This window comes from Octopus sinensis, linkage group LG30, assembly GCF_006345805.1.
Source record: "Octopus sinensis linkage group LG30, ASM634580v1, whole genome shotgun sequence".
Taxonomy (NCBI): Eukaryota; Metazoa; Mollusca; class Cephalopoda; order Octopoda; family Octopodidae; genus Octopus; species Octopus sinensis.
In genome coordinates, this window is record NC_043026.1 from 7812089 (window position 1) to 7837432 (window position 25344).

Below are 25344 nucleotides of genomic sequence, written 5' to 3' on the forward strand. Positions count from 1 at the left end.
CCTCTTCATGCAACTTGACTCATGAAGACAGAAGAGCTTTCTTCAGATCTGAAACATTTGAATAGGAACAAACAGAAACATTTCTGCCTAAGTTGGACCAGATAGCAAAGTCCATGGGATTGATGTTTGGACTTTCAGGGAGGCCATATCGCCTTGTCTCAAAAACCATTGCAATGCTCTTTGTACAACCTCTGTGTCAAATGTGATATGTGGGCTGGAGCCCTGTCTTGTCTGAAGATGTAATGGTCACCAAAGGTTTCTGTGATCCAGATTAACATGTTCTCATTCACCATTCCCTCATAAACTTCACTGTTGACCATGACGCCAGCATCGATGAAGGTCAAAGGAGACTTGGACCCATCAGATGCAACTGCAGTCCACACCATGAGTGAAGCTGGCTTCTGACGGCATAAATGACTCCTGCTACCTTTGGGCAAGTCTCCTGCATTATGTACATAAAACCTGTCATCTGTTTGTTGGTCACTGCCTCCATGGTGAAGATCTTCGCATTGGACCAGATCAACACTTTGTCAGTGGCATTCTTCATCTCATTTAACATGGGTTTACCCCCTGTTGAGCCATTTCTTCTCAGAAGCTGCTGAAATGAACTGCCAGGATTGTTTCTTGTTTGCAGTTAGCTTTAAATTCTCTTTAAAAATCTGTGCATTGGCAATTTCGAAATATCAAGCGCCATTGCAGTTTTCTTTGAACTCCTTTGGGGATTTCAGTTCATTTGCTTCTTCACAGCTTCAACAGTTTGTTTGGTTTCAATTGATCATTTCCTACCAGGAATTGGCTTGCTAGAGGTAGTAGTGGACTCCATATATCATTTCTAGATATTGGACACTGTTTTACAACACACATTCAACTGTTTGGTTCTGTCCTTGTTGCTCACTCCAGCTGTTTTCTAAGCAGCAATCTGGTTATGTTTCACTTTCGACACCATCTTTGCTTACAAACCTATTCCAGACGAATGAAACAAGAGACACATTAACAAAAGACATTTGCAAAACTTTATGTAAAGATGCAGATAATATTACTTGAACCCATATATTCTTTAGGAAGAGTTTTAAACATGGATAAATCTTTCTGGGACACCCTGTACACATGCACACACAGATTCCTTCATATATCCTTTTCGCTTTCCACTGTTCAGTCTATGGCAGCTCTTCTGCGTCCATTTGGTACTTGTGCAGACTTTTTAAACCCTTCGGTGATGTTGGATATTCTGGCCCCAGGTTTAAAGAAGGCCATCAAATATGTTCAGAGTTTGGAAGAGAAAGACTTTAAAGAAAAGGTAAGTCAGTCTCTTGTTTGCATCTGATTGAATGAAGGACCTGAGATGAGGACTGAGAATTGCATGACCAGGCAGTGTGTGGTCCCTACACATATTGGGGATACCTTTTATGGATGGGGTCATGAAGGACTTCAACTACAGGGGTAATTGTTGTTGTTTTGCTCTTGGTCATTAGTGATTAGACAGGTCTTTGAAGAAAGATTTGCCAGCCACGACTATCCCATCGTTTAGGAGTATTAAAGGTGACAGGATGTAATGTGTCCTTTGTCATTAGAAACTTTTTGGTGTGATTTTATAAAAATTTGGCTGTTCTTTCTAGCAGGTTGAATAACCACATAGAGGCTCACTCATTAACAACGTAATTACCTACTGCTAATTAATTGATTGTGGTTTTTTTTTCTTTTTACATTAGTGTGGTTTGAATGAAATTAGATAGGCCTTATAACCTTTGAATTCCTTTCAATACTGTGACGTTGATGTTAGCATTCCTCTTTATCTGTTGGGTATGGGTCACCAAGTGGCAGGCAGTTCCAGCAGGATGACATTCACAAGAGGAAGGACTGGGCCTGGTGGTTAGTGCAAGACCTAGGAAGTTGTGGACACAATATAAGGCACGGGAAGATGGAAAATAAGTGGGTTGAGAGTATCTGAGTGGATGTTGCACAAAACGAGCAAGTTCCAAGGAGCAGAAACCACTGTAGTAGCAGTAGAAAAGGCACAGCGAGGAGACACAGCAAGAGTGTGGTCCAGATGTTGAAGTGTGTTGGTGAAGGATGTTTGACCAATCAGTCATTGGTTTTTTGTCCAGAAAGGATCTAACTTGTTTGTGGAGCAGTCCTTCATTGTGGACCTCAGCTAACGTTTGTGGAGGGTTCATTTATTGGCTTTGAAAAGAAGGGTCAGTGTTTATGATGTGAGAAGTTGGAAAAGATAAGGGTTTCCTTCTTGTGTGCCTTGTCAAGTTGACAAACAACGTGGTCATGATCTGTTGGATCAGGTGCGACCTGGTGCTAAACAGCAACAAGGAAGGATATCTTAGATAATGTAGTCCTAGATACATTATGACTGACTAAAAGATGGGATGGTCATAGCTGGGTTAAATAACAAGCTCCCTAGACAAGTAGTGTGTCTTTGAGAGAAGATAAGAGAATTTTTTGATGTTTTCTTTTCAGTTTTTATTTTATCTGTTGCTCCAGCTTGTCATCTAAAAAGAGACATTTTCACCAATTTGCTACAAAGTTCAGAATGTAAAGGACCTAAAGAAACACCAGACAACATTTTGTCAATCTTGTGCCATGGAATGTTACTTTATATTATTGACTCCTGAAAAGAATGAAAATTAAGCTGACCTCAGCCAGATTTGAACTCAGGATGTTGCTATAACAAAAAGCACAAAGTATTTTGTCCAGCTAATTCCATGAAAGATAGTAATTCCATACTATCTTTAACATTTATTGACCTGACACAGAGCACGGACACTATAATAACATTTGAGTCTGCGTTTCTTTTACTTGTCTCTTATTTTCCATGTTTTATTTGAATATAACGAGAATTTCTGCTAATTACTTTTATTAATTTCGTTTTGGTCCACAGAAAGTTGGCAGTGTTTCTGAGTTACTGGCTTCCATGAAGCTTTTATGTATGACTATGTGGCCCCAGGATGTGGAAGCTGTTGATGATCTGCGATTGGATGTGGCACTCCGAATGCTCAAATCTCCTCACTTTAATGCCAAAATGAATTCCCTAAAAGAGGTAACACATTAAATTTTCCACAATAGTCTGAGGGTGTTTTTCATAACTGATACAATGTGACACCATGGTGCATCACAAGGTCTGCTAAAGATTATTATTAAAATTATCATTATAATTATTATTTCCCTGCACACATAAGCAAAAGCAGGGTTGTTTATCTTTGTGTGTTTGCAAAATTACTGGAAAACAGTCAAATGGATTTTTACCAAATTTGGCAGAAATAATTATTGGGTGAGTGGCTTGAAATGGTTTATCTTCAAACATACATAAATACATACATAGATATGCAACTCTGTGTGTGTGTACACTGATGGGTTTAAGGGTTTCGTTTATTTATGAGTTGAATTCTTAATTTCACCGGAGTATAAATGCCTATAATTGTGATACTTAAAAAAAAAAAATGAATTCAGTTCAATTAAAAAGCATGGGTAAGCAACACATTGTAAGCCACACTATAATTTGCGAAAAAATTTATCTGTGTGCAAGGTATGCATTGCCCCCTCCAATGCCTTTTTTTTTAATTATTATTAAAATAATAATTTAAGGCATTAACAAGTCCTAAAATGACAAATGTCATTTAAGGACTTGTTAATGCCTTAAATTATGATTTTAATAATTAAAATAATTATGATAATAATTGTAAGTTTCTGTCACACAGACATTAAAAAAGCAATGCTAGGTGTAGTTTTATATTTCTTTTTAATGAAATTTTAAACTTTAAAACAATTTTTAACTGAATCTTCGCATGTGAACTGCTTTTCTGTCCAGTGTGTTTTGAAGTCTAAATCAGTGGGAACTGCTGACCTGAAGCTTAAAATTCTTTTGTTCTTTAATTTGATTCAAATAAATGAAATTTATAATGAGAGAAATGACAGCCTTTTTAGAAGATCATTTATTGTAGTTCAGAAATAAGGATTTAAAAAAATAAATGTTATGTTGGGGATGGTTCTTCTGATACAAGTTGCGGTGTGGAGTAAGAAGAGAAGTTTAGATCCCATGGCCTGGTGATGGTAGCATTCTGAAGCCCTGAGTTTTGCCATATAAAGTGCTGAGGATGACCTGATGAAGATCTCAGTTGGCCTTCTAAACACCTGAGTGTTTTTTTTTATTTTATAAAAAAAGTCCTGAAGAGGCAAGAAGCCATGTAGTGTAAGGGACTCTAAAGAAGGAGAAATTAAGATGAAAGGAATGAATTTAGTTAAGACTTGAAAGGAGAAGGAAAACAATGAGATGGGGGAGAGTTTTAAAGTCTGGCAGTTTGGAGAAAGAGGCCATGACCAAATAAAAATTTTTCATAATTCATGGAAGCACAACAGCATCTGCATGAAGACGAGCTTTGAGTCAGGTGAGATGGCCCAAAGTGATCTGGAATTAAGGGAAGAAGTTCATCAGAGCACTTCCTGTGGCAATACGACATTTGAAGGGGGGGAAAAAATCATTAAACTGGAATGTATTTTTGTTGTTTTTTTTTATATTTAAATCTTTTCAACTTTCTGTGAATTTCAGAAACATCTTTTTGTGTATTTAAATATATATTCATATATTACTTAATTTACATTTGTAATTATTAAAAGTAAGTATGTCATGCTGCTGTAGATGTATTATTATCTCTATCTCAGGTGACAGCTCTACACACCCTGACAACCCAACCATGACTCTAACCCCGGTACAGTCTGTTCTTACCTCTGCTTACCTTTCCAGGTCTCCAAACTCATTGACGATGCCACAGTCAGTAAGTTAAAGACTGCCATTCACTCGGACAGAATTCTCAACTTTTTGGTTGACAAACGTGTGCTGGCCATCGCCCTAGAGGGTAAGTTCCCTGTCTTTGCTTGTTCTTCAACCCAGCCATGACCATTCCATCTTTTATTCAGACATAAGTGTATCTAGAACTACATTATCTAATATGGCCTTCCTTGTTGTTGATGTTGTTTAGCCCTAGATCAGTTTTTATCTAACAGACCCATGATCAAAGGTGTTCCAGCCATGACTATCTCATTTTTTCCAACATAAATGTATTTAAGACTACACTATCATGGCTAATTTCATCTGATACTTCATTTTATTGACCCCAGAAAAGATGAAAGGCAAGGTTAAGCTCAGTAGGATTTGAACTTAGAACGTAAAGAACCAGTAGAAATGCCATTCAGCCTTTTTGCTTGGAAATGCTAATAATTCTGCCAGTAGAAGAAGAAGAATCCTTTCTACTGTAGAGGTACAAGGCCTGAAATATTGGGGTGGAGGGTGAAGTCAGTTACATTAAACCCAATACTAACTGATTTTTGTTTTGTTGACTCAGAAAGGACGAAAGCAAAGATTGACTTACATGGAATTTTAACTCAGAATCTAAAACTGGACGAAATGCTGCCTGGTGTGCTAACCATTCTGCCAGCTCACTGCCTTGATGATGATGATGATGATGATTGTTTCTAATTTAAGTTCATAGGACAGCAGTTTTGAGGGGAGGTGTTTATTAATGTCATTGACCCTTATGCGTGACTGGTACTTTATTTTATTGACCCCAGAAACATATTAAGTCTTATTTCAGGAGAGAATCTAACACGTTTTTTTATTTGATTTTTCTTCACAGGAAACATTGATCAAGCTCAATATTGTGATAAAGTGAAAGGTATTGTGGACTTTTTAGGATCCAAACTGTCTTTGGATGAACTGACAATGATTTGGAAGATGCAGGTAAATAGAAGGGGTGGCGTTTCACTGCCACCATCACCATGTCATTAGTTTTTGTTTCATCTCGTTAATTCTGTCTCTCTTTTGAAATCCCTCGTTATATCCAATTCACTCAAACAAAAAACACTCATCAATTTCATGCTGCTCCCACTGTTTACTGTCACCTATTTACAGTGTCTGTGATGTCTTGTGATTCTCCTGAAGAAAAGACAAATCTGTTGGTTACATAGACAAGATTTCATGGTCACCCTGACAGTTGTTGTCTTTGCTTCACCCTCCTCTTTTTTGTGGTGTCTTTACACGTCTCCAAATTCTTTTTATCATTTCTTGGTCCTAAATCTTCAGGGTTTTGGGGACCCTTTAACATGTTGGAGTCAGTTTCTGAAATCTTCACACGATCCACAGTTATAGGTGTTGTTTTGTAAAGAAACATGAGTGTGTATAGTTAAGAAATTTATTTTCCAACCTCATAGTTTCAAGTTCAATCCCACTGTATGGAATTTTGGGCAAGTCTCTTCTAGTGTGGGCTTTGACTGAAAAACCTTGCAATTGTATTTGGTTGATGGAAAACGAAAGGAGTTTGGGGCAGTGACAGGTGACCGAGACCTTTGGTGATATACTTTATTTAGTGTTTGAGAAAAGCCGTCGAGCCAAGTGAGATTGTGGTTGTGGCTGGTGCCAGTGTTGCGTTAGTGGCACATAAAAAGCACTGAATACACTCTCAGAATGGTTGGCGTAAGGAAGGGCATCCAACCATAGAAACCCTGCCAAATCACACAGGCACCATATAATCTGCTTTTCACTCTGAGGGAGAGGCCCTTTGTTGTCAGCAGAAGCAGGAGCTCTCTAAACTTTGCCCAGCCTAATCTGATTCTCACAGCTATAACGTCAAATGGCTGGAGGTTTTTGAACAAGTTATATTGTACATAGAAAATACACTCCCTAGCTTACTGTTTAAATGTCACTTTTTTGTCTGATAATTTGATACCCGAGTTCTCTGGTATAACACTTCATTCTTATGTATTGCAACCATTATAAACATCGTCATTCATAAAACCAGCCACACCTGGATGAAACTAGTGATGTAACATTTAGATGAAATATCACACCAGATTTTGTCTCTAATTTGTATTACAAATTCTTTTAATGTAGTTGTGCATTTTCACCCATATTTTGTTAATATTCAAATATATGTGTGTGTGTGAGTGTTATTTCTCTGTCTGAAGAATGTCTAATTGGAAATTCCTTATATGTTTAACATGAGAAACCTTGTAGCTCCTATTAGCAAATGAAACGTGTGTAATGGTGAATAAATAATGCCAGTAAATTTTCCCTGCATAGATAAATATAATGTGTGATAATCTTGTTGTTATTGCTGCAGAATGGCCAGTCTAACAATGTGATAGAGAACATCTACTCCATCATAGCCGCTGCAGCTGTGAAGTTTGATGCTCAACAGTTAGAACAGTTGTTCTTCCTCATACAAAAGGTTAGTTGCCTTCTCCCATTCTCTCTCTCTCAGTTGTCTGTCTGTCTCTCTTTCTTGTTCAGTTGTCTCCCCCTCCCCACTGTGTGTCTATGTAGCAACTTGCTCCACTGTCTTTCTTCTTCCCATGTATCTCCGTTGAAATGACCACAGTTTTCTCTCTGTCCTGTATTCTGTTTCTTCCCTTCTACTTTTACAGAAATGGCAGGACGACAATGACCGTGTCCGAGAGAAATTATTGAGTCTCATTGGCAAGATTGGTAAAGACGCTCGTGTTACCAAAACTACAACACGGGTCAGTAATTCTTACACATTGTTGCAAGATTAATTATCGTTTGTTTATTTCTCTTCCAGTCTAGCATGGAGTTGACCAACATAATATTGGAGGCATTGTTTTACTGACAGGGGACCCTTCCTGTTGCTAACCCTTACCTGTTTTGCAAGGAGAGGTTCTCTTACTCCAAATTTCTCTCAAAGCACAAAGGGAGCAGGGGATTTGTTGATGGGAAATGGTAGCAGTGTCATAGGACCCAGTTCAGGGCTTAAAGGAGAAATGCAAATTGAAACTAACATGCACACACACACGCACACACACAAATGCAATGAAGCGTGAAAGAAAGAAAAGGACAAGACAGAGGGACATGGTTAAAGAAATCCTGTATTAGTTTAATGTTTAAAAGAAAGGAAAGAGTTTTCTGACATTTCATTCATTAGTCCTTCATAAGAAGGAGATGAGAAAAAGAAAAAAAGTTGATGAGAGAAAGAAAGAAATGAATGAGAAATTAGCAGCAGATGGAAATATATTTGTGTGTGTGTGTATTTATATCTCAACCTTTCACTTAGGCATTGTGATGCTAACAGCCTGGTGTTAGAACCCAATATACACATGCTTTAGTATGAAGCGTCAGTCAAATGCAGAATGGTAATAATTGGGACGATGAAGGAAATAATTATGTTAGGAACTTCATTAGTTTACAGCTGTTTATGCTACGCACACACACACATTAATACATAGATATATGTACACATAAGCATGTGTATATATATATACTAGCATTATGACCCGGCGTTGCCGGGTCATACTACAAGTGCATATATATATGTTTACATATTACATGTACATCTATATATATATATATATATATACATCTACACATAAAATACAAAGTTATATCTTGATATCGCTAGTGATAACAATACTCAAAATATATAACAAACTGGAATTGTAGGCCCCCTCTTGCAATTTCGATCAATTGTATCTTGTCCTCCCTTTTGTATAGAAGTGTGGCTACAATCCAGCCTATCTCTACTTCTGGTGGGGACATTTTTAATTTTTATTCGGGATGTCCTACGTCCCAGATATAAAGGTAAAAATAAAATATTTCCACTTTGCAAGGTTCGAGAACCTTGCTTCTATTGTGGCGAATTTACCGCCTCTGGTTAGATACTTGATATCTTTCATAGTTGCACCAAGACACTTTTCAATGGTGCTTTCCTCCAGGTGTTCAAATCGTTTTTTTTCTCTAGATTGTATACTTTATAGGCAATAGTCTTTTCTTTAATTTTATTTTTTATTTCGTTTGGTGGTGTTATCCTAGATTCACCGTCTTTGTTGGTGATCAATCCGAAATAGGTTTGTATTTCTTCTATTTCAATTTTAATGAGTTCGCCGCCCGCCGATGGCTGCAGCGAAATTCATTTTTGTACTTTCTTCTATCGAAGACATTTTAACAAAAATGCTTCCGTGTAAACTGAAAATATTGTCAATTTCCCCAAACAGGGACACAATTCAATTTTTAAACAATAACCAAAGCTCCTTCTCCCAAAGGGGGAGGATTACGGTTTACAATTATTTAACAAATGCAACACAACAACGCTTCCCTTACGAGGAACCAACAAACGTGATAACAATAGTTAAACAGAAATAATAACAACAACAAACCTTACAGTAAACCAAAAAGCAGTACTCTGTTGAAGCTATAGGCTTTTATGGATCAGAAATAAACCAACAGCGGTACTCAGTAGAAGCATCTTTCTAGAAAATAGACATTACATACAGCCAAACTTCATATAGATACTTAATGCTAGCTAATTAGCAAATAATCTAATGTAAAAGCCGTGCACACCTTCATTTTATTTTTTATTTATTCCCATTCATGTGAAACCACTGATTCAAGTTCAAGTCATTGATGCAATTTTATACCAATTGCTATTTTTACTTTTGTTATGTTACGATAATATTATACTTTAGTTTGATTTTAATTATTACTTACTACATATAATTCAATTGTTATTATTTTTATTGTTAAAGTGAATGCATCTGACATAAAATAGAGAAATGTTTTTGTTTCACTTTTAACACGTAATACTGAAATAGTGGAGATGATATGATATTGCTATGGGCTTGCTCTAGGTAAGAAGTTGAACATTTTTTTTCCCATGAAACTACATGGACCCTAAGTAAGGCATGTGTAAAATTTGAATGAAATTGGTTGTGTAGTTCTCAAGTTTTAGGGAAACACACAGACAGACAGACAGACACACATTCTCAGTTTTATATGTATAGAGATATATATACATATCTGTGTGTGTCTTTGTGTTTTTCTCTCCATCACCACTTGACAGCTGGTGTTGGTTTGTTTATATCTCTAACTTGATTTGACCAAAGAGACCAATAGAATAAGGAAAGGGAAAACTGCTCCCCGTACAAAGAGGAAGAATTGCAGAGGGGAAGGTGGAGGTAGATGACTGAATGCCAGGTGTCAAAAGGCTAACGAGGTATGATAGAAAGGCAAGCACAGGTATCATGTTATAAGGGGGAAATAATGGCTGACGGAGATGAGAGGAAGGTAGCGATTGGGTGTTGGAGCAAACTGTCAAAGAACAAGAAACAGGAAGGTGATTGTAAGAGATGACGGTGGATCATGGAAGGGAATGAGAGTGTGAATGGGGAGTAACAGAGACTATGGGGTTAGGGTTGAATATAGTGAGGGATGAACAAGGCTTCGGAGTGTGGGATAATATTTTACACTTTGTACAGGAGTTTTAAATGCTTTGGTTTATATGTGATGAGGGTGAAGAAAAGCCTTTTCTCACCTGGATGTCAACAAATGTGGTTAGTTTATAAGAAAACAACCATTATTTGGACATTTGATTGAAGCTGATCCTTTCTAATGCAAATATTTCAGTTGTTCTTGTGTGTCCTCACCTGCAGGGACACTATTTAAGAGGCTTCGATTAATAATGAAATGGTTGTTATGGTTTGCTTCTACAAAATGGACAAAATCTTTTGTAGGAAACACTAAAACAATTTGATCTCACAGCGAAGTAATGTAGGGAGCAATTTTATGGGCTCTGATTTTGAGCAAGAGGTGGGCTAATGGTCAGCATTTGTTGTTTGAAGACGTCAGTGACTTGATGGGAAACTTCACAAAACTCATTTCTAATTATCTCCAGAGATTTGAGTTATGAATTGTGGGAGACCTTCAGATCTTAGGGTGGTGACAGTGGCTTTTGGGCTCAGTCTTGACTAGGTGCACTAAATAAGGGTTACACATAACACACGAATGCTCTCACTGTCACACACCTCCACCCACCATCACACCACCTCACCCTCACCACAAACCCAACATAAAATGCATTTTGTTTATGTTTCTCTAATGTTGTTGCTTTCAGGTGTTAGAGTTGTTGTGGGACCTGTCTCACCTACCTGCCCTTTCTACCCACCTCATAGAACAAGCTCTTAACGAGCACCTGCTCATTCTCAGTGATTCTTACATCGTCAAGGAACAAGTGAAGCGACATTATGTGATGAAGTGTGTGGAAGACATTAAGAAGGTATGTATAAATTTACACCAGGATATTGTAGGATCAAACCCTACCTATGTATGTAGCTGTGTAGTTTAGAAGGCCCTTACACTATCCATCACCATCATCATCATTTCCTTTTCCCCTTTCTACTGCTACTCTTCTGGTCTCTGTTCCTTACAGGGAGCTGGTCTGGGGTCATATTTACACTGTCCCCTCTCTTCCTTGCCATTCATTCTTTTCTCTTCTTTCTATCACTTGTGCTATTAACCTTACCCACTGATCCAAGACTAACCACTGTTCACAGTCCTTCTTCCCTAAAGTATTATCCCTCTGGAATTCTCTCCCTGCACATGTCTCTTCTTCAAAATGTGAATGTCTTTGGCCTCAGAAACCTGCCATGTGTGTTGCACCTTCCTCTAGATTTAGTTTGGAACATGATTAAAGGGGATATTTTGTCTTAAGTACATATTGCACCGTGAACCATTGCACCGTGAACCATAAAAGGGTTAAATGTTCACAAAAGCATGGTATCATGTTCAATCCCTCTGCAAGACACCTTGGACCCAGGGCCAACAACTGCCTTGGGAGATGGAAACTGTAAGCCTGTCATTTTTATATTTATAGGCACAGGCATGGTGGTGTGGTGAGAAGCTTACTTTCCAAATATGGATCTGGGTTCAGTCCCACTGTGTGGCATCTTGGGCAAGTGTCATCTACTATAGCCTCAGGCTGGCCAAAACCTTGTGAGTGGGTTTGGTAGACGGAAACTGAAAGAAGCCTGTCGTATATATGTATATGTGTGTGTATATATATATATATATATATATTTATTTATTTGTGTGTCTTTGTGTCTATTTGTATCCCCACCATTGCTTGACAACCAATGTTGGTGTGTTTACATCACTGTAATGTAGCAGTTCAGCAAAAGTAACCGATAGAATAAATACTAGACTTACAAAGAATAAGTCCTGGGGTTTGTTGATTTGTTCAACTAAAACCCTTTCAGGTGATGTTCCATCATAGCTGCAGTCAAATGGCTTTAACATGTAAAAGAATAAAAGTATATATATATATATCATCATCATCGTTTAACGTCCGCTTTCCATGCTAGCATGGGTTGGACGGTTCAACTGGGGTCTGGGAAGCCAGAAGGCTGCACCGGGCCCAGTCTGATCTGGCAATGTTTCTACGGCTGGATGCCCTTCCTAACACCAACCACTCCGTGAGTGTAGTGGGTCCTTTTTACGTGCCACCTGCACAGGTGCCAGATGAAGCTGGCAAACAGCCACGGTCGGATGGTGCTTTTTACGTGCCACCAGCAAGGAGGCCAGGTGAGGCTGGCAATGGCCACAATCGGATGGTGCTTTTTACGTGCCACCAGCACGGAGGCCAGTCAAAGCAGCGCTGGCAACGGCCACGTTCGGATGGTTCAATTATGTGCCACCGGCACTGGTATCACAGCTACAATTTCCATTGATGTTGATCAATTTTGATTTTGATTTTCACTTTCCTCAACAGGTCTTCACAAATAGAGTTTTGTATCCCAAGAAAGAAAGGTATGCATAAGTGGACTGGCTACATCCCAGGTAGAGGCCATGGTTATGGTCTCACTTGTCCTGCCGGGTCTTCTCATGCACAGCATACTTCCAAAGGTCTTGGTCTCTAGTCATTTCCTCGGTGAGACCTAAAGTTTGAAGGTCGTGCTTCACCACCTCGTCCCAGGTTTTCCTGGGTCTACCACTTCTACAGGTACCCTCAACCGCTAGGGTGTGGCACTTTTTCACACAACTATCTTCATCCATTCTCGCCACATGACCATACCAGTGCAAACATCTCTCTTGCACACCACAACTGATGCTTCTTAGGTCCAACTTTTCTCTCAAGGTACTTGCACTCTGTCGAGTATGAACACTGACATTACACATCCATCGGAGCATACTGGCTTCATTTCTTGTGAGCTTACGCATGTCCTCAGCAGTCACGGCCCATGTTTCACTGCCATGTAGCATGGCTGTTCGTACACATGCGTCATACAGTCTGCCTTTTACTCTGAGCGAGAGGCCTTTTGTCACCAGCAGAGGTAAGAGCTCTCTGAACTTTGCCCAAGCTATTCTTACTCTAACTGTTACACTTTCAGCACACCCACCCCCGCTACTGACTTGGTCACCTAGGTAACAGAAGCTATCAACTATTTCTAGTTTTTCTCCCTGGAATGTGGCGGAAGTTGGTCTCTGCGCATTTTCAGTGTTTATTGCTCCTGAGCATCTGCCACATACAAAAACTATCTTCCTAGTTAGCCTTCCTTTGACATTGCTGCACCTCTTATGTGTCCATAGCTTACACTTGGTGCATCTTATAGAGTTTCTACCTACGCCTTTTCTACAGATTGAGCAGGGCCATCTACCTGAAGGCGTTTGTGATTTGTCTACCTTCCTACTTATTAGGACTTTGGTTTTAGCTAGGTTGACTCTAAGTCCCTTCGATTCTAATCCTTGCTTCCACACCTGAGAAATAGTAAGACAACAAAAGAATGAAAGGGACCTCGATATTATGTAAATAGAGGAATTTATCTGTAAATGTAATATGTGACAATTATTCGGTAGCCATGATAAAACTCTGAGTTTCAGATGTCGGGGCAGAAACCCTTGCTGCCATCTCTTCAGTTAGTGCCTATAACTGCCTGTTATGATGTATGGTCATTGGGTTGTGATGATGTCTGTGTGTATTTGGTATTTCAGGGTGCCTGGGTGTTGCCAGCCCTGAAACAGTTGCTGCATCTATGTAAAAATATTTCCAAGCAGAATCTCAACAAATCAGACAAAGTAAGTGAAATATTTTTTGGTTAAAGCTGTGTGCCAGGGCAGAATGAAGAGTTGTGTGTGTGTATGGATGGATGTATATATGTGCAGATGGATGTGTGTGTATGTATTAGGGCTCGCAAAAAACTGATAATTCTCAAAACCGAGTTCAAGTATAAGTAATTCTCAAAACCGGTTTTCGCAGGTACTACTTAAGAAATCTCTAAAGAATTCGGGTACTATTTAAGAAGAGTGGTCCCGGTGCGCGTACTCACGTACTCGCGCATCCGCGCTAGCTAGTCGTGACTAGTCGATCCTTACTTGTGTTTTTGTGTTTTATTTACTTTGTTTTTAAAAAATTATTTACTTTGTCTAAAAAAATTATTTATTTTGTTTTATTTACTAGGTAGTCGTAGGATCGACTAGTCACGACTAGCTAGCGCGAGTACATGAGTGCGCGCACTGGGACCACTCTTTTTAAATAGTATCCGAATTCTTTAGAGATTTCAAATCCATCTGTTACCATCTTGGGCTCTTCATTCATTTTCTTCATTGCGCTTGTTTTATTCACGAATGAGTCCAGTACCTTCATAAGTAGATGGAGCAACAGTAACACTTGTTTTTAGGTTCCCTCCTATTTCATTTTCTTTGTATAATTCTGTTGTGTTCTCAGCATCATGTTCAGGAAATAATCTCCTATATGTTTGTTCAGCATACTTCCTTAAATGTTGTTTCGTTAAAAATAGAAAAGGTCCAGAAATTGACTCACCTTTAAATTTCCTTGGGTTATGTAAATACCTCAAGAGAGTCAAGGTTTCGACATTTCTTCTCTTATTATATCTATGCATAAGTCTTTCACGAAGATTTAGAGCCAAAGGGTTGCTGACGATATTAAGTTTATTCAATAAAAATTCTATAGAATATTCCACTTTCAGTAAACCCGTATCATCAGCGCAAATAGCCTTCAAAATAATTTCTACTGAATGCAGAATTTCATATAGGTAAATTGAGAGATTTCCATTCTTCGTCAGTGACGGCATCTATGGAAAGTTCTGCTCGTAAAGCATTTGGAATGCAGCTTTTCAGTTCCAAAAATCTCTCAATTATATGGAATGTGTGCAATTCCACCAAGTTCTGCAATCCAGTATAAGTTTATATTCTCTGTTATCAAAGTTCGCTCATACAAAATCTTGCAAAATTTCATTTTTTGTAGGAGATTTACAGAAAAGTTTTGAAATTTTTCTTACCTTATTTAAAACTTTGTTAAATTCAGGTTTTAGCTGGGGAAAACAAGCATTTTCGTGACCAATCTGTTTGACAAAGTATGTCTTGTTGGCTTATGTCAGCTTCATCATCACTATCGTCTGTTATGGCGATCACTGTCGTCTGTTATAGCGATCTCTACATTTTTTGTATCAAAAAATTTAGTGTTACTTCCTTGAAATGAATCTGGAACTGGTTATTACATATGCTCAACGGGAAAGATCACCCGACTGAAGACTAACAGCATCCCTTGACTTGCTATGAATAAAATCAGTTACCTGCAAATTCAAAGAGTCAGCCAGGGGTTAGCGAAGGAGATGACAAGGTGCTGATCTAAGGTTCAAGGGGAAAGAAGGTGAGAATTGATATGTTGCGATATGTTTCAATGAAACAGACAGCACTCTCAACTAAAGGCGACCAACAACAGTTCAGTTAGTTCAGTTTCAACGATATTTCTTGAAAAGAAAAAATGGAGAAATGTTTTGCAAAAAAAAAAAAAGAAAGAAAGAGCGGATCTTTTCACTTTGACCGGTACATTTAAAAAATAGTTATTTGTAACTAAACACTTTTAAACTCCGTATACTGGTAGAATGTGTTACATAAAACATCTTTTATTGAAAAGATCCAAAACAGCAAGCCTTAAAATCGGTTTTGGCAAATCAATTTTGGTTTTACTGATCATAATATAAAACTGGTTTTAACCGGTTTCGAGGCCTAGTATGTATATATATATATAGGAGTATATATATAAGTTAGAGGAAACAGCTGTAGGAAGAAATGATTATCAATTTATTAATAAATAAATATTAACCACTAACTCTCCATTTTCTTCTCTTAATTTAATACGTATTTATATATATATATATATATATATATATATATATATATATATATATATATACACACACATATATGTGTGTTCTGTATAACTTTATACTGCAACAATAATTCTGAATTTACCCTCTTCCCCATTATTTCCATAAAAGAAGAAGGAAACCCAATCCAAGACCTTTTTGTTATTTTCTGTTTTCAGGGCATCCTTTATGAACTCAATCGCAATCAAGATGTTGTTAAATTAGTGACTGGAAGTTTATTAAAATGCCACAAGATGGCAGCAAGTTTTGATGGTAACTTGAACCCTGCCGCTATAGTTGATGGTCGCTATACACACTCTGAGGTATTTCATTACTCTGTTCTTTTTGGATTCTGGGTAGAGAAGGCAGTGCCCATCACCCTTTATAGGGGCTTAGATAACCCTAGTATTTGACTAGTACTTTATTCTATTAACCCTGGAGGGGATGAGTCGATTATACTGACCCCACTGTTTCACTGGTACTTAATTTATCGACCCCGAAACGTTGAAAGGCAAAGTTGACCTTGATGGAATTTAAACTCTGAATGTAGTGACAGGTAAATTATTGCTAAACATTTTGTCCAGCATGCTAACGATTCTGCCAGCTTGCCACCTTAATAATAATAGTAATAATAATAATAATCCTTTCTACTATAGGCACAAAGCCTGAAATTTGGTGGGAGGTGGTAAGTTAATTATATCGACCCCAGTGCTCCATTGGCACTTATTTTATCGACTCCTGTAAGGATGAAAGGCAGAGTCGACTGTAACAGAATTTGAACTCAGAATGTAAAGTCGTACAGAATGTCACTCAGCATTGTTATCCAGAAAAGAAATGGAGGAGGAGGGAATAATAATTTCATTTTGCATGAAGGGGCACATTTAAAAAGGCAGGTTACAGTTTTTGTGGGGGTTAACATGAAAAATCAAGTGAGTGGGGAAAGATGAGATACAAACTGTACAAAATATGTGACTTCATGGGTGATGCAGTCTTCCTGTACCTCCTATTAGGGCCAATCTAGGATCACTCTGACCATTAAGGGTACATGCCCCTATCTAAGTGTTGTCCTCCAATCTGTTGCACCTTTAGGGTTGGTTCATTTGCCCTTAGCATTTTTGCCACAGCTCCCCAGCTTATGATAAATTTGCTGGGGAAGAGTTCTTCCCTTTCCTTTCCATGTGAAATTTAAAAATAAAGTCGAATGAAAACATGACTGAAGAAGGTGTCTGTCCTCAATTCTTTCAGTTTTTTCTACTACATGACCTTTTATTTACCATATTTATCAGAGGAAAACTGCCAGTCCAGTCTCGTTAATGAAGGTCGGTGGGATCTTCAAAGTGGACTCACCTAATAGGTGGGTCTGCACCAGCTTTTTGACATAACTCCTCATCTCAGCAATGCTCAGATACTGAACAAATGTATGCAATATCATTTTGTCTCTCTGTGTCCTTCTCCAACAGTCCCATGTAGCAGCACTTCAATGCCTGTAGAGCTTATTTTGAACTGGTAGCATTGTGTTACCAGGTCAAGGATTGCTGGAAATTATCCATGGTAGTCCTTGGTCCAAAAGTCCTTTGCGATAGACCAATCATTTTGTCCTCATCAATACCTAAAGTGTCTCCAAGACAGCCATTGCTCTTATTCACTGCAAGTTCTGTATATAATGCAAAAATAGAACTCCCATTGCTGTCATTGCCCAGTCAGTACTTGTATTCTCAAATACTAAGTTCCTTCTCATCTTGTTTTTTTAACCAGGACAGCAGCTTCATCAAAGAGATGAGCTGGTGAAACGTATGCCTTACAAACAGAGACTCTACCTGTTTACCATTCAGGAATCTGTACTGGTGGTGTAGCTGCAGTACATGTCTGCATGTAAACGGCCACCTCATGCTGTGTCCCCTGTCCAAAGAGTGCTGGCCACAGATGGTCTGCCTGACTTATGAAACACATCTTTACTCCTCTTCCACAGGAAACAACAAGAGATACTCCATCTAGTCAAGTAGGACCTGGATTACAGCATGACAAGTAGTCAATTAGAATAGAAACAACATGGCTGTTTTCTTCCTCAGTTGAATATTTCAGGGACAACTTCTTCTCAAACCATTTCTGAGTAAAGTTGGTCTCACTGCTTGTAGCCATATGCTAGTTCTTGTCTATCTCCAGGTCTAGACTGATCCAGACACCGAACAGTTTGACAGGTCCATCTTTCTAGTGACTCCCTTTTCGACACTGTTCTGTGGCACAGAACTTGCTTCTTCAAATGTTAAGTTGCACATAAGGGAGACAGAAAGGACAGCCCTGATGGACTTAGCACACAATACAAAACAGTTTTGAGTCATGGCCTTTCACTCTGCCTTTATATATTATTGCATTCCAGTCTGAAACCAATTTTAGGACCAATGCCAAATTGTAATGGTTGACCTTATTCAACAGTTTCAATTATTTGCTTCAGCTAATCATAGTTTTAATAATATTAAGTTGTCCGGAAAGTTCTGAGCAGTTTTTAATATATAAAAAGGGATATAATTCATGAACCATACTTCTAGAAACTTCCAACTCCCCTGCAGGTTCTCTAGTTGTCATATTTAAGTTTCCTTTTTCCACCACATTTTGAAGGTCTTCCACTGCAACTGTTAACTTCCAAGTTAAACTTTCCAGCTTTAAATTTTGCAAACATCTTCAAACAATTGATTCACCCACAACATCATCACTGGAAACTTCACAAATGTTTTTGCAAGTCTTTACAACATTTTCTCCTTTTTTTTAAAAAAGAAAAGCATTTAAACGTGAATATGAAATTTTTGGTTCTCCATTTCAAATATCAAAAAAGGGTAACCGGAATGAAAAATGAATCTATTTTTAGTTAGGAACAAATAAGTGATGCACTACCACTTCAAGCAATGGCAAGGTTTTACCTGTGTTAAGTTTCAGGTGTGTTCAATGGAGTGTTACAAGATTTAGTTTAAAAACGCTCAGAACTTTCTAGACAACCTAATATAACTATCCGGTGCCACTCTGTAAAGTGGTTAGCGTTAGGAAGGGCATCCAACTGAAGAAACCCTGCCAAACAGACAATTAGGGCCTAGTGTTGCTCTTAGGCCTTCCAGCTCCTATCAACCCATCCAACACATGCCAGACTGGGAAACAGACATTAAATGACGACAATGATGATGATGATGCTGATCTCTCTCTCTCTTCCTCTCCAGTATGTGTCAACTCATCTGAACTTCCTGCAGTATATTCTTCAAGTCGGTATTCAGACTTTAACTTGGAACCGAGCTCGGGAAATTTGGAGTACTTTGGTTGCTAATGTGGAGGCTTGTGATTGGGACAAGGAGGTGAGTTGTTGTTGTTTGCTTTGTGTGTCCTACAAACATAGAATTCTCTAACCCCACCCCATTTTCTGTTGTGTCCATAACCTCTTTGAGGTCAGCTCTGCCAGAGTGACCTCTAGGGGCCATCCCCCTCCTTTACTAGCATTTTCACATCTTATGCCACCAGTTCCCTTCCTCCCATACTCTTTTGTTCCTTTTTCTCTCATTAATCACTCTGTTTCCATGACAACCTTTCCCTATACATGACCCCTTCCAAGACATTCAGCTCTTGTGATTACATCAGTTGATGCCCTCCATTACACAACACACCCCATAGATCTCCCCTGTCCCCTAAATATCCTGTTCATTATTCCTCAACACTCCACAGGTCTCTTGTTACCCATCTCCAGTCACATTATTAGACTTTCTCATATTAATCCCATCCTCTTTCTTAATCCCACAAGCTACTGGCACCACCTCCACAAATATTGTATTTTATAACGATTCTTGTTTCTGTTTTTATAACATTGTTTCAGCATGATGAAGATTTTCATTCTGTCTGATTGCTTTGTAATTTGGGGGAGATTTAGCTGCTATTTCTACCAAGTCTAGCTCCTTAGTAGAAGTCTACCTTATTAGCTCAGAAAGACCCTTTCGGTCATGAATGACCATGGGATTGCTCCTGGAAAGTTCCTCTCCAAGGCACGAGTGTGAGCAAAGTTGTTTACGAAAGACCAGCAGTCTCCCATGCATACCAGTATCCTAACTCCACATGACTGATGTTATCCAAGGGAAAGGCAAAGGGGCCGATACAGCTTGGCACCTGTGATGTCACGACTCATTTCTACAGCTGAGTGAACTGGAGTAATGTGAAATAAAGTGTCTTGCTCAAGAACACAACACAGAGCCCAATCCGAGAATTGAACTCACTACCTCATGATTGTGAGCCCGACGCTCTAATCACCGAGCCATGTGCCTCATTAGCTCATACACACATGTCTACATACATAAAATAGTCAGGTGTGATTTGAGGGAGACTTGGATACTGTTTCTCTCAGTAAGTGTTCCCCACTTCCCTTTATTCCATTGTTAAGGTTGTTAGAAGCGTAACTTCTCTCCATATGTTGACTGATGGAACAATGTTGTAGATAGTTCCTTGATGTCTATGTATATCTAACCATTGGCAATAAATATGACCAATTTGTCTGACTGTTGGCTCTCTGTTTTAGACATGTTACGAATGGTTCAGTCGTGGAATTGAGGATTTAGACTCTGAAGCGGTCAGCCAGTTGTTCCAGAAAGAACTGCTCAAATTAGATCCTTCGGTTCTCAGTGAAAAAGGTCAGTAATTTTGTTTCAAATAATTTCTTTTTCTTTTTTTTAATTTCTCTTACTATCCAACTTTTCCTTGCGGTTTGAATGGGTTGGTTACAGTTTGCTATTAAAATGAATTCCTCAGGTTTCTTTCAACAGTTTAACAACAGATGACCTTCTTGTTCCATCCTTTACAATAACAACTGCACTTTTTACAATAACAACTGCACCATGATTCCTGCAATGTGATGGGTGCTTGTGTGCCTCATAATGCTCACACTCTTTCCTACCTCCCAAACTACAGCTCAAGATTTTGGTTCTTTGTTTTAAGGATATCCTCCATCTTTACTGAATCCCTTTTTCCTTACATCCCTAAAATATAATGGTTATGTAATACTATAATCCCATGATGGAAACCTGCCATTTTTGCATCCACCTGCATCCTGTGCACATTAGCTAAATCTGCTCAAACACTTCAGGGATTCATCACTTTATATACATACATATATGGGCCAAGTATGAAAATACCTCTGGTTGCTACAAAAAGGCCCTGATCATGTGCCTTCCTTTACACTTGAACCAGCCATTCCATACCTGAGTCTTTCTTCACCAAACTCTTCAACCTCTCTCTACGGTGGGTCAGTTTCACAAGGGGTCCAACACCCTGACCATTCTCTTACTACCACACTCACTTCCTACATCTTAAATGTGATGGATCAGCCATTAACAACAACCTTCTCCAATACCTTACACGTTTCTTTCTGCTAAAACAACCACCATTGCAGATCCTATAAAACCTTGTTGTGAAGTGGTGTTTTCCAGGACTGCGTGTAGAAGTAATTAACGACACTCACAATTAACAGATTTATTTACTGCCCATGGTATTTTCTGTGTTGGTTTCTTGACCAAAACTAACAACCACAATTACTCGTGTGGAGACACATACTACTGGGATCTATGTCAATTTAACTGGTGTATAAGCAATGTGTGGTTGGGCCCTCACAACAGGAAAAATAGTCCTGCTATATGCAGGATGACAAAATCTGTGTTTTCTAATTGCCATGAGACTGGAGATGTCAAGCAGCTGCCTCAACGTTTGCCAAAATAAAAACCCCCACCTTTATATAGGGCTCAGTGAGAAAGTTCTAGAAAGTTGAATAACACGATGGCTTGATACTGATGAGTTGCATAATCGGCTGATACTGTGAAATGAAAGTGGTCTCATTATAGCTGCCTGGCAATATGGTTTCAAATCCATTACTACTTCATCCACTGCTTGACCTTGAGAGATCTGATGAAACCAGTGTTGTTGCTTTTGACATCAGCTGAGTTTTGCCCCATGTCAAGTGTGTGAATCCCCTATCAACACTGCTGGCCTAAGGGTGCCTTCATTGTTTTCCTGTAACACCCGGGGCTGCAGTGAGCTAGTGGTGAATCCCCTATCAACACTGCTACCTCATGGGGCTCCATCTATTTCTTCTTCCCCACAGCCTCCTGTTTGCCTCTCCTTAAATGAAATAATAAAAAAACAATCCAATTTGTAGCATGTATTGAGTGCTACATATGAAGTCCACTTCACATGAACTAAATTCAATGAACATTGTGTGTGTATATGCATGTATATATGTGTGTGTGTGTGAATATCTGTGTGTGTGTATGTATTATATTTATATGCATGTATGTGTGTGAATATATATTGTGTGAACCTCATTGTCTTTGTCTTAATTGCTAGGGTTTACATGTGTGAAGAACTTTTTTGAATCTGCCAACCTTTATGAGCATAAACTGAAGAAATCTTCTACAGGCCTTAGTTTGGTGAGTTTTCAGATTTTTCATATTGTGCTGCTCCTCCCCCTCACCTCCACATATTCCAACCATGACCATTCCATCTTTTATTCAGGCATAGTGTACCTAAGATTGTGTTATCATTTTTTTAAGACAGTAAGATTTGAGGAGAATTTCGCTGTTATTTTTACATAACTGAATGACTCAAGATGTAGATTTTATTATTACCTCATGGCATGGTTAAGAAGTTTGCTTTGCAACTGTGTGATGGCAGGTTCAATCTCAATATAAAGTATGTTGTGCTAATGTTTTCCACATTGTCCTAAAGGCAACCCAAGCCTTTTGAATAATGGAAACTATGGAAGCCCATTGGAACCACCATTTAACACCGACACCCCTGGCTCTATGTCACAATGCATGCAAGGGTTTTATGAGGTTTTTTTTTGCGGGTCAGGAAATGCAAGAAGGTTTTACAATGTTGATTGTTTGTAATGCTCCATACTGAATGAAAGGGGTCTTGTATAGGTGCAAGGTGCAACACATGCACCCATCGACTGTTTTAAAGCATTTTTAATGTTTCTTGTAAAATATTAAAAAAGTCGATAATGGTTTCTTGTAACTTTTAGCATTTGTTTAGTGTGATGTGGGTCATAAAGGAAACCCTTTTTGTGAGAAGTATTTGACACTTTACCTCTGGTCTGAGGATAAAGGATCACTTTCTCCCTTCCTTCTTTTACTATCAGAGGCCCAACAAAATAACACAGGTAACACCTTAAACCCTATTTTAAAATGTGTAGATTTTATTTGTTGGCCTTAATGTGTGAGGACCCCTTTCACATCAGCTCCTCATATGTGACTATGACATCTGTTACAGTCACACTTAGCACTTCATTATCACTGTTACTGTCACATTTAACTTTGTAATTTTTAGAATCCCATTGAACATGGTAGTGCAATTGTTAGAGTCCTGTTAATGTTTTCTTTTGCAGATTGTTGAGAAACCGGACCTGTGTGGACTTGAATTCCTCTGGGAGACCTGTTTGAACACCCCAAATGAGACGATAGCAGCAGCAGCCATCCAATTACTCCTTGATATGTCATATTCAAATTTAACCCCTAAAATAAAAAAGGTATACAATGCAGGACCTGAAATTTAAACCTTATCTTTCTCTTTTACATCTCAAATAGGGCATCAAATAGAGGAGGTGTTGAGTGTAGAACCAAACCTTGGGCAACCCATCTGAAGGAATGACAAGTCCTTAATAAAAATGCTGGGGTTGATATCTTCTCTAGTGTTGCATGATAAAATACACAACATCCTTCCAATCACGCTGTAAATTGGTTGGTGACAGGAAGAGCATCCACCTGTAAAATGATGTGACAACATAAAGAGGGACAGTTTTTTGTTTGTTATAGTGCTTAGCAGGGGACAAAAGACTAACAAGTGGCTGAGAGACTGTTTTCTGTCTTTGTGGTGGGTAAGGATGACTATATCATCAAATGTGTCTGTTTCTTATTTAAGGTGTGATGTGAAGATTTGGCTGTTGTTTTTGGCGGCTCTTGCTGCCATGTAGAGGTTTCTCTTGTTGGATCATACATATGCACACACACAGGATGGGATTTGAGGGAGATTTGGCTGCTATTTCTTGCAGATTTGGCTTCCATATAGAGGTCTCCTTCATTGGTTGAAATTGTCAGATTACCTGCAGACTGGTGTCCTCGCCCTGAGCACATGTATCTCTCAGTTTGTTTGTATTGTTTTCAATATTTTACATAACTCTACTGTCTGTCAATCTGCCACTCTGCAGTATCGTGTGAGTGTACCCTGAGGTGGACTCCTCACTCATCTGTTAATATTGTGGGATCTAGGTCTCTGCAGGGGGTTGACATTAAATATGAATTCTTTAGTGATTGTGTATGGCAGTGAAACAAGAAGAAAGGATCCAACTGTTGATGATGACATCAATGATGATTTCCTCCTTATAAATCCTGCCCTGCTTCTGTGTCACCAAGGCTGGTCAACAAAGAACATTCATAATTCATAATCTTTGTTTAATATCCCCCACCATGACCTTGGCTGCCTTCAAGGGAGGACAGACAGTTTTTTCAGCGTTTTGACCAAGTCTCTTGGTCCAGTTCTTCCTCCACCCCATCCAATTACCAGTTTCAGGGCTCTGCAAAGCAGTTCATCACTGGAATCATCATTGTCCATTGACCCATGGCTGCTTGATTGGAATTTTTAGAGAAGTCTACAGCCCGATGCCCTTCCTGTCCTTTATCCCTTCCAACAAACAGGGACACAGTGTATCATTCTTAAATCTGAGCTAAGTCCTTTTATATTTCTAAAGCAGGATGTCCTTTCTGTCATCAGTTCCTTTGCAAAGTGTATTGAGTGCATTTTATTATGGCACCAGCACTAGTGAGGTTTCTTTGTCCTCATTTATTCACCAATTCCAGACAACTAATCTTACACCCAACAACTTGTCCAAATTGCCCTCTAATGTGTTGACCCAAGTCCACCCTGTGAATGGTATAGCTTCATGAACAGCCATGTCCAGCAGTCACAGATGATGTGTCTTTAGGTTTGGTGTTGCTGCAGCTGGACGGCTGCATTTGATCCCAAGCTGGTTTAAAATGTTACTCTCTGCTGTAGGTGCAACTTGATCCCATCTGCCAGACAAAACACCCTTGCATGCACCTAGCATCACAAACTCTTTAGCTTTTAAACTGGCCAAATCCAGCCAAAATATTCCGCCTGTTTTATGCGCAAACTGACCAGATTTGGTCTCTCACACCAACTCTACAATATCATCATCTGTTTTCCAGGCTGGCATGGGTTTGATAGTTTGACTGAGAACTGGTAAACTGGGTAGTTGCACCAGGTTCCAATCTGATATGGCATGGTTTCTACAGCTGGATGCCCTTCCTAATGCCAACCACTCCAAGAGTGTAATGGGTGCTTTTTATGTGCCACCGGCAT

The 25344-nt window shown here is 38.8% G+C and overlaps 1 protein-coding gene across 3 annotated transcripts in view; it reads left to right on the forward strand.

Annotated features, from left to right (window-relative positions):
- LOC115226303 (ubiquitin carboxyl-terminal hydrolase 24) overlaps positions 1-25344 on the forward strand; it is a 148601-nt gene that overhangs the window by 36649 nt on the left and 86608 nt on the right. For all 3 annotated transcript variants that reach the window (XM_029797297.2, XM_029797298.2, XM_036515375.1), the window contains exons 8-20: positions 1157-1297; positions 2891-3049; positions 4751-4862; positions 5640-5743; positions 7122-7229; positions 7426-7521; positions 10902-11063; positions 13775-13858; positions 16131-16274; positions 19158-19289; positions 20495-20606; positions 22312-22394; positions 23354-23494. In XM_029797297.2, the coding sequence (XP_029653157.1) occupies positions 1157-1297; positions 2891-3049; positions 4751-4862; positions 5640-5743; positions 7122-7229; positions 7426-7521; positions 10902-11063; positions 13775-13858; positions 16131-16274; positions 19158-19289; positions 20495-20606; positions 22312-22394; positions 23354-23494 (1578 nt within the window). The remainder of the gene's footprint in view (positions 1-1156; positions 1298-2890; positions 3050-4750; positions 4863-5639; positions 5744-7121; positions 7230-7425; positions 7522-10901; positions 11064-13774; positions 13859-16130; positions 16275-19157; positions 19290-20494; positions 20607-22311; positions 22395-23353; positions 23495-25344) is intronic.